Source organism: Pantherophis guttatus, chromosome 1 (genome assembly GCF_059756535.1).
Source record: "Pantherophis guttatus breed Tessera chromosome 1, ASM5975653v1, whole genome shotgun sequence".
In the NCBI taxonomy this organism is placed as follows: Eukaryota; Metazoa; Chordata; class Lepidosauria; order Squamata; family Colubridae; genus Pantherophis; species Pantherophis guttatus.
Genome location: NC_142063.1, coordinates 85,522,336 through 85,532,424, shown reverse-complemented (window position 1 = coordinate 85,532,424; position 10,089 = coordinate 85,522,336). Strand labels below are relative to the sequence as shown.

General features: G+C 37.0%; 1 protein-coding gene across 4 annotated transcripts in view; it reads right to left on the bottom strand.

Moving 5' to 3' along the window:
* The window catches only part of SHANK2 (SH3 and multiple ankyrin repeat domains 2), a 373,648-nt gene that overhangs the window by 225,053 nt on the left and 138,506 nt on the right, over positions 1-10,089 (bottom strand). For all 4 annotated transcript variants that reach the window (XM_060687619.2, XM_034417321.3, XM_034417322.3 and 1 more), the window contains one exon: positions 8,771-8,940. In XM_060687619.2, coding sequence (XP_060543602.2) covers positions 8,771-8,940 — 170 coding nt within the window. The remainder of the gene's footprint in view (positions 1-8,770; positions 8,941-10,089) is intronic.

The window sequence follows — 10,089 nt, the reverse complement described above, 5'->3', positions numbered from 1 at the left end:
AATTTAAAACGTTGTGTTAAATAGCCCGGCCTGGCGGAACAACAGGGTCTTCAGAGCGCAGCGAAACACCCGGAGGTCGGAGATCTTACGTATTTCCGGGGGCAGTTCATTCCACAGGGCTGGGGCTCCCACAGAGAAGGCCCTCCCCCTGGGTGTCGCCAGCCGACATAGCTTGGCCGATGGCACCCTGAGGAGACCCTCTCTGTGGGAGCGGACTGGTCGGTGGGAGGCTATTGGTGGCAGAAGTCGGTCTCGAAGGTACCCGGGTCCTATGCCATGGAGCGCTTTAAAGGTGGTAACCAACACCTTGAATCGCACCCGGAAGACCACTGGGAGCCAGTGCAGCTCGCGCAGGAGGGGTGTCACGTGGGCGCAACGAGTTGCACCCATAACCACCCGCGCGGCCGCATTCTGGACCAGTTGGAGCCTCCGAGTGCTCTTCAAGGGGAGCCCCATGTAGCCCCATATATTTAATAAATATTAAATAATATATATATTTCAAATTAATATATCATTCACTAATAATATATTACACCTAAATAGATACAACTTCTTACTTTCCAAAATTTTCACTTTATCATTAATTTGTTCACATCTCCAGACATTTATTTTAGAGCTTTTTTTCTTAACTTCCCCTTTCATCTTCACCTCTTTCATCCATTTTTTAAAAAAGCTTTCAATATAGTATTCAGTGATTTAGTCACTGAATTATTCAGCTAATTCAGCAATTAGTTGTTCAGCTAGTTTAGTGCACAATTTCTTAAACTTTTTCTGAAGTAAATCCTGATGGTGTAATTCTTCTCTTTGCAGATTATTCTAGCAATCTTCCCCTCCCCTCCTATTTTTGCTGCTTTTCTGATAGTTGCCATTCTAATATTGTTATCCAAAGTAAAAATGTCTCAGTTGAAAGCAAAACTTGTTTTTTTTCTATTATGTCTTCCAATGCCCTTAATATTTTTGTTTCAAATTGCAATCTCTAGTTACATTCAGCATCACTGACTGATTCATATTACCTTTATCTTTTGTTTGTTTAATACATCAATTGTCTGACTCTTTAATAGTAAAAAAAAATGTTCCCATGAAAATCCAGTTCATTAGTGCATTTTAATTCCAATTTCCTCAACAGCATTTTCATCACAAAATTATTTTTAAAATAATTGTCCCTTTTATCTGTTTTAAACTTTCTTGTTGAACTTTTTCTCAAAAGCTTTGAAATCTTTAAAACCCTTTTTCTTTCTTTCTTTCTTTTCTTTTCTTTCTTTCTTTCTTTTTTTTTTTTTTTTTGCTTTAATTTTTATGCCGCCCTTCTCCGGAGACTCAGGGCGGCTTACAATGCGTTAAGCAATAGCCTTCATACTTTTGTATATTTATACAAAGTCAGCTTATTGCCCCCACAAACTGGGTCCTCATTTTACCTACCTTAGAAAGGATGGAAGGCTGAGTCAACCTTGAGCCTGGTGAGATTTGAACTTGCAGTAATTGCAAGCAGCAGATGTTAATAACAGTGCTTTAGTCCACTGTACTACCTTTTTAGTCCAAAAATAATGTTGATCCATTATTTGCAATTCTCTTATCCTGCCAGTCAGAAAATCTCTATTTAGCTATAAATTAATTACATTTGAAAAAGGTTAAGAAAGTGAGATGTCAACTCTCCCAGCTAAATCAAACAGGAAACATAATAGGTGAACTAGATTTATTGTAATTTATTTATATTTATTGGAAGGTTACATTAATAGTGTCTTTCAAGTCTGAAGTCTCATATTACCATCTAATCGGTTCTTCCCAAATTTTTCTCTAACCATTAAGTCCTTGGGACTTCACTCTTTCTTGGTTAATTGTTCCTAGCAGCATATCATTCCCTCATTTCCCAATGCCATCCTCATCTTTCAATACATTAGGCTGCATTACAGCTGTGAATTTGATTGAAAATCTTCAACTCCCAGCAGCTCAATTCATGAGTCAATCACGAAAACCTCGTTTCCTGCAGCTGTCTGGAGTGCAAGTGGGCAATCTCACAATCTCTTCTTTATCTGGAAAGATAATGGTGGCCAGAATTCACCATATGACTGCGGATCTCCACTGCAATGCTATCTCCACTCCTTCAGGGATATCTCGTCCACCATAGATACTTATCTGGAAGACCTACTTTTCCAAAGTCCAATTTTTACTTCCATAGATTATCTCCATTTTTTAAAAAAATTGCCAATTCTGAACTTCGTAGGTATAGAAACATCATGGCATCAGAATATCTTTCTCAGGATCTTCATTGTCATGCTACCAAGTGCCAGTCTTTAGTGTCTTTTTTGATTGCTAATTTATTAATTGATGCTTAAAGACAATAGTTATCCACCACTTCAATATATTTGCTGTCAATTCTAAAGCTGGTTGCAAAGTTTACCTTTAATAATCAAGCCTTAACTGTCTGTTTTTCATCCCTTGAACTGTTTAACTGTTCATTTGAAGGTGCAAAATCTGGGCAATCAAATTATGGGAGAGGAAACTGAGGAATACTTTGTAGTAGCCATTTAAGAAGCAGTCCAGTAACTTTTATCTTTATCTTTTATAAATTTATCTTTTGTGAGATAAATCACACTTATCTCACAAAAGATATTTAAAGTTGTAGATTAAGTTTAGCAATAGCACTTGGATTTATATGCCACTTCATAGTGCTTAACAGCTCTCTCTAAGCGGTTTACAGAGTCAGCATATTGCCCCCAACAATCTGGGTCCTCATTTTACCAACCTTGGAAAGATGGAAGTCTGAGTCAACCCTGAGTCGGTGAGAATCAAATTGCTGGCAGTCGTCAGAATTAGCCTGCAATACTGCATTCTAATCACTGTGCTACCACGCCACATAAATTGGTTTGTATTGATAATATTGTTAATTTAACATAGCAATGTAGTAGGGAAAAAGCAATAAGTGTTAAACTGTAGCAATATCTGAGTTAGACATTGTCTAAGACTCCACCTTGATCACTGGCATTGCTATGGTGGGAAAAACACTCCCACCAAATATCAAATTTATTTTTATCAGCTGTGGATTTCTTTGTGTCATGGGTGTTAGACAGAAATGATGTCACTGGGCATGACTAATGGCTCAAAGTAAAGAGATATATTTAACTAGATTTCCTAATAGTTTGTTAATGCAGTAATTTATATGTATTTTTAAATCTTTACCTGAACTTGACCCAGTTTCAGCTTTCTTGAAACAATGTCTACCCTCCAAATCATTTGATGCATGATTTAGGCTTGTCTACCCTTGTATTTCCAGATATGTTAAACTACAATGCACAAATTACAATCCAGCATAATAAATGGATATTAATTAGCTCTGACCTGGCCCCATTAATTTCCAATATGGTATCATGTAACACGGTTGAGAATATGATACATTGGGAGATGGAAAACTGTGAGACATGAAACTACCTCATTGGCACAGTGTAGGAACACAAGAGGAGAAACTCATATACCAAATATCAATACCACAGTATATTCACCTCCATCATCAATTCCTTTATTCATGTTCTATAACTTTTTTTTCAAAAAAAAAAAAGAATGCTAATAAGTGTTACTTTTTTGTAGTTTATTGCGAGTACTGATTTTAGAATATTGGTATGGATGAAACAGAATATAATTGGATGTTTTGCTCAGGAGTTCATGGCCTCCATGACATCAATCTGTCTCTTCCAGGTAATTTCTGGCCTGACACATCCAAGCAGCAGGCTACATGCTGGACCTTGCCTTTTGCCTAAGAATACCTGTGTTCTGACTTGGACATGGAAGGTATGACATCTAGCGCTTCATTAGAGTCAGATCAGTTCCTGGCTCAGACAATTCTAACTACTGCCAACAGGTACTTAGTGGAGTTTTTGAGTGAATTGACAGATGGTTTCACCGAATACCTGGTCAAGCTTTAGCAGCAGGAGATCTCTCTTTGATTGCCTTTGGAGCTCTCCCAGACAATATCTGGAAAGTAAGCTGACAGTGTATGGATTTTTTTATATATATATATTGTTCTATTTTTACTTTGGATTTAATTATTTTGCTTATCACAGGCATTTTAATTGTTATACTGTATGCTGTTTCTTACAGCTGTCAATGTGATAACAGCCCCTATGGATGAGGGCACTATATGAATTTAATAAACAAATTTTAACAATAAACTAAACAAATCTTAGTGCATTATTTATTGAAAATCTCCTAATCTTGGCACTTTGCAGGTTTCCTGCCTGAAGGCTCACCAGCTATATATAAACTGCTAAAACAGATATAAACACAGAAACAAATACGTATAAATGTATAAATATTTATACATCCGTATTTTTATGGCTCCTCTTTTATAACAGTCATTGCTAATATCATTATGAAATATTATGGTTTCTTAGGTGGACACACAGTAAATTACACCTCATTTTAGTCATTATTTCCCACAAAAAATATGATTAAATTTCATAGTTCCAAACTATGGCAATGCAAATTGCAATTTCCCATCATTCTGGAATGTGCTGAAGCTTGGATGGCCAAAGGTATTCTCTCATGTCCTAGATAGGATTTCAACCTATCTAAGACAGGAAACAGAATTTATGTGTACGCTATAAACACTTAGAAAATATGTTTGCATGGAATAAAAGAAGGCAATAGAAAACTAATTCTGCATTGTTGCCAAGAAAACTACATGGAAATGTCAGTGAAGACATCAGAATTCGAACTTGACTTTAAGAAGACTATTTTTAGTCTATTACTATACACAGCCAGGAATATATAATGAAGCAGATTAAGATACATAGCCACACTACAGGACAAGTGCTGGCATGGGTAAAAGATACAATCTCTGCTAAAAATTGTAGAATATGTAGAGTTGTGTATTAATCAGTGAAAAAGACAGTCCTGCAGGCAATCACGTCAGGGAAGAGGGACATCATCCCACAAAGAGATCTAACAAGACTGCATCTAAAGGCTGTGCAAAGGATGTTAGCACAAGTAAAGTACAAGTACTTCACAGTGTAAAATCAGCCCCATCCTTTGGAAGGCTGTTTGAAAAATTATCCCTGCCTATCTGCCTTTTGTGGTGGTGTCAATGAAAATTCAGCCTTAGCATATGCAGATAAGCAAGGACAGAACACCACCACAAGTTTTCCAAAGAGAATACAAATATTGTATTTAATTTCCAGGATCATGCCACTTAGGAAGAGAAGGCAAGAACGGACACTCAGAGATCCAGACATATGAGCTCTGCTGACCAAATTATTTCTTCTGCAAGAAGAAATAAAGCAGACATAGCCCTCTGTCTAACAGAATTGGTCAACAAACAGGTATCACAGCAACCTCTATTGAGAGACATGCTCCAAGATATCATCCTCATACTTTGGGAAAAAAACTATTTTTGAAGAAGGAGAGAAGATCAAGGCAGAGTCTCACTATGCAGAGAACTTCTCCACTCTGTGTGCTAGCTCCCTTTCCTGCTTTGGGCTAGAAAAAAGAATTTTCTAACTTTCTAGTGTAAGGTGGAGAAGAGAGCCAGCGCATTGGACTGGAGGAAGAAAGTTTGAGATCTGGGCTTTCTTTTTCCAGCTCTGAATGCTGTCCCTAAGAGGCAACTGGACTTTCTGATTTTTCTTTGAAGGTGTTTAGCTTCTCATCCAAGAAGCTTCTTGGATGAAACAAAGCACCTTTGGGACAACCGTGACCTGAATGACTGAGAATCTCCATAGACATTTAGCTCAGAATGCTGGTTTTGTATATGGAGGGGTGCTGCCTATCTTCTTTCATCAGGCAGTTCTTTCACTCCATTTGTTTAATGATCCACATGGTCACTTAGCAACTGAACTTTAGCGGGACAGTGGTCAATGTGTGAGGGGATCACACAGATTCCTCATTTAACAATTGAAATGACTTCTGACTATATTGGACAGGCTCCATTACAGTTGTAACTCGATAACTACTTCTTTCTGCTTCTCTTTGTGGAGAAGCAACAACAAAGACAGAAAGAGTGGGCTCTTTTGAGGGATCAAAGGTACTTTGAGGATAGAATATAAGCAACATGAAGGAGTATAGTGGTTTATGAAGCTATAGCAGAGAGAGATGGCTAACGTCGGAAGACCGGGAAAAGGATCTTTAGCGAAGATCCTTAACTTTAAACGTAAGATTTATCTGAATGATTTTATTAAGAGAATGCAGCATTTATACGGGAACCTCCCACCTCTTTCTTTTCTCTGCAGGGTTTTGTTTTGTTTGTTTTTTACATAATGGCTGGAAAATCTCTTTAAGACTAATGCACCATTTTTCAGGGAATGGTAGCTGGAGTATGAATTTGCAGCCATCAGCTTTCTCCCATTAGAGTAAAAGTCCTTAGATCCAGAGCAAATTATGTGTTGAGTACAACAGGCAGTCACTGTGAGCAGTGAAGCCAAAATCCTAGTTAAAGTTTTATCATCAAACCCTTGAGAAAAGAATGAAAGCATTGCATTCACTATTAATTGTTTCTCATGTCTTTTTCTTAGTGCCAGGAATTATAGAAAATGAAAAGAAAAAGGTGTAGGAGCAACACTGTGGTGTGCTTTTCATTTTTTCCCCTATTTTTCCAAATATGGTGATTTATTAGAATGCAATTCTCATCATACATCAATAATGTTATCCATGATAGTTGTAGATTGACATACTAGTGCAACATATAGTATATGGAGGATGACAGATGGAAAATATTATATTAGCTATTACTGATTCTTTGGGAATCATTGATACTTTTCTAGTATTGTGATTACTAAGTGAGAAAGCATATTGTTCAGCTTGCTCTTGCGGCAACAAATGGAAATCATGATGGCCTGAGCAGAGTTTTGTGTTATGTTGGTTATAACAGAAAATATTAGTTAATCCATCTGTTAGCAAGCAGCTTCAAGCAAATGTTTCATTATTAATATGAGCCCTGCCCCTCTATCTGTTACTATAATTATTAAAGTAAACTCTAATAACTATAGTAATAAATAGAGGGGCAAGGTTGTCTTTCTTTCTATCCATCCATCCATCTACCCATCCATCCTTCTTTCCTTCCTTCCTTCATTTCCTTCCTTCCTTCCTTCCATCCATCCATCTATCATCTATCTATCTTCTATCTATCAATTAAAGTTATATGGCTCCCCATCTCACAAGAAATGACTCTGGGCAGCATACTATTATTCAAGTCGGTACATTGTTTACTCAACAATGCTATTCTTTGTGACACCTTGACCATATCTTCTCCTTTGCAAACACCCCTCTGCCCTCAATATTTTGAGGGTGTTTTCTTATCAAGAAAATATTTAGTTAAAAGAAAACTATGTCAATGGATAGGTTGATTCAGCACTAAGGACAGCTCTTGAATGTTCATACTTGATTAGCCTATAGTTAATATAATTTTCATTAAAATGGGGAATAATGGCCTCTTTGTGGTCTAGTCTTTTCATTAGCATAACCAAGATCCCTTAATGCAAATATTAACAATCATGAGGAGCTGTATTACTTTGAAAAGTAAATACCATGGTATATATCATTTATCTCCTAATTCTGTACTGTAAACACTTGGAAATAGATAAAACTGCTAATATAACACTTATATCCCAAACTGACAGTTGTGATAAGGGTCTGGAGGGAAAAATGTAGAAGAAAAATTAGGTGGTTCCAAATATGTTAAGCCTAAAGAAGCAAAGACTGAGGTGAGACACAACATCTACCTTCAAGCATGATTAAAAGCAAAAGATGGGACAAAATTATTCAGAAATTTAGAAAAGACAGCATGAGAAACAATAGGATGAAATTACTAGGAAACAGATTTTGGTTGAACAGCAACAAAAAGAAGTCTCCTTATAACAAGAACTGTACAACAATGGAACAGACTTCTCTAGAAGATGTTGGACTATCATTTGATGGAGGCCAATTGTCAGAGACTCTATAATAATGGATTATTGCAATGGGAAAAGATTGGATCATAAGATCTCCTAGTTCCTGTGACTCCTGTCCAAACCTTATATGATTTTACAGTTCGATGGCTTGGATTATTTATTTATTTAGCCTCACTTGATAAAGCCCTGACGTTGTCAACCAGATCTTGATGAAATTAGTCCTGCTGTTTTTGCAGCAGTTTTTATTTTTAATTGATTGCGCTAATTTCCTACTTTGCTGTTTTCACTTCACGTTTTTTCCTTTTGCTTTTATGGCAAATGCTGCAGATACTGTACATTATTACATCCAAAGGTCATGCAGGTTTTTATCAGTTTAACCTTGGCTGCAATGTATTCATGATCAAGCCAGAAATTTCATTTGAATTTACTTCTGGTATAGTTTATTTTATCCATCAACAGTTCTGGGATTATGCTGATCTGTTGTGGAAAAATAGTATTTCTCTCTTATCCTTTGCAGGTCAAATAAGTTGTCTAAGCTATGAAGCTACAGCAAACTAAAAGATTGGGAAATATCTTCCTCACACTCACTCTAGTCTGCCTAGATACAAGAGCATCAAAGGATAATCTTGCAATAAGAGAGGAGTGATCATTATCAGAATAAAATCAATTTCAACATCAATAATTAAGTTTAATAATTTTGGGTATCTTATTTTACAATCATGCCTTCTCCTTGAAGACCGGAGATAAATTGTCTTTTATCTGCCCATTTACTTAATAACCATAAACTAAAAATCCAGATGTCTGGAATAGTATTATATGGATTTTTATGTTCAGTTGCCTGCTTCAAAAATTTATACATGACTATCCACGAATTTTTGAAAAGAAAAGAAACTGACCTTTTACCCTGTCGCCTTTGTGCAAATGAATTTCCCCTTCTCCTTGAGGTTGATATGGCTTCACAACAATAAATAGTCTTCCAGGTACAGCACTATACAGTTTGCGTTTTTGACCCTGATAATCCAAAGCAGATATAATGTCCTTGTTGGCACTGGGATTATAATTGGCACTGAAAGACAGCAGAATAGAATGGTTTCATTTCATCTTTTAACACTCTTATAGCATAGCTTATCTTTTAAACAAACAGCATAATGTTCCCAATAATCAGGATAAAATCATGCAGCATTATCTGCTACCTATCTTAACAGCTCAGACGATTTTTTAAAAACTCCAGATAAGATTTTTAAGGAGAAAAGGCAGTTAATTGCAGTATTTTATTTTATTTTATTTTTTGCACTGAAAGCACCAGGAATTTCTGATACATTGGCTTTCTTTTGTGACATTTACTGAACTTAAAGCAGCTGCATTGATCTGCTTTCCTCTTCTCCTTCAGATGGAAGGGAAGTGTGTTCCTTAAAAATTACTGCTCCCTGCAGCCAACCTTTTACCATATTTCAAGAATTAGACTGGTAGTATTGCTGCCTGCATAAAAAAAAATAACAGTGGGGTGCAGTGGAGCTATCAGTTGTTTTGGGTGCTCACAGCTTGAAAGGATATTTCTTGTTGCTGTTTCCCTGTCTACCTTCTGACTGCATAAAGCAGCAGGCAACATCCATGCCTGCTGCAAGCAGTACGTGCAGAGTCTCCACCAAGGTCCTTCTTTTTTCCTCTTAATTCAACACTTGCATTGGGAGAGAAAGTTGTCTGTGGCTAACTCAAGTCTCTTCTCTGCTGACATAATTCTTTTCTTCTTCATTTCCTTCCCTCAATTTACCCATTCCTGTTAAAAGAACTACATCTCCTTTTACAACAAAGCTGCATCCATCATTTTGCAATTTCTGGATTAGTTTAACAGAATAAAGAGTTGTTGGATGTTTTCTAGTCCAACCCACTGCTCAGATTTGATAGAAGCCATTTGATTTGTGGTCAATATTCCACAAAACACCTCCACCCCCCCCCAAAAAAACAGGCTGGTCAATGAAACTTCCAGTCTCTCTTGCAGCCATTGCAAACAGTTCATAGAGGTCCAGAATCTTCCAATCAGACAAAAGGATGTGATCCGAAGGTAAACCAATTGGATCCCTGCAATCCACTCACTCTGAAGGCCCTTCCTTCATGCATGCTAGAGTGTTCCCTGTTCTCATTTTCATGCTGGGCCATCTTAATCTGTCTACATACCAGGCTGACATAGATAGATGCCCTGCTGTTAGGACATCAG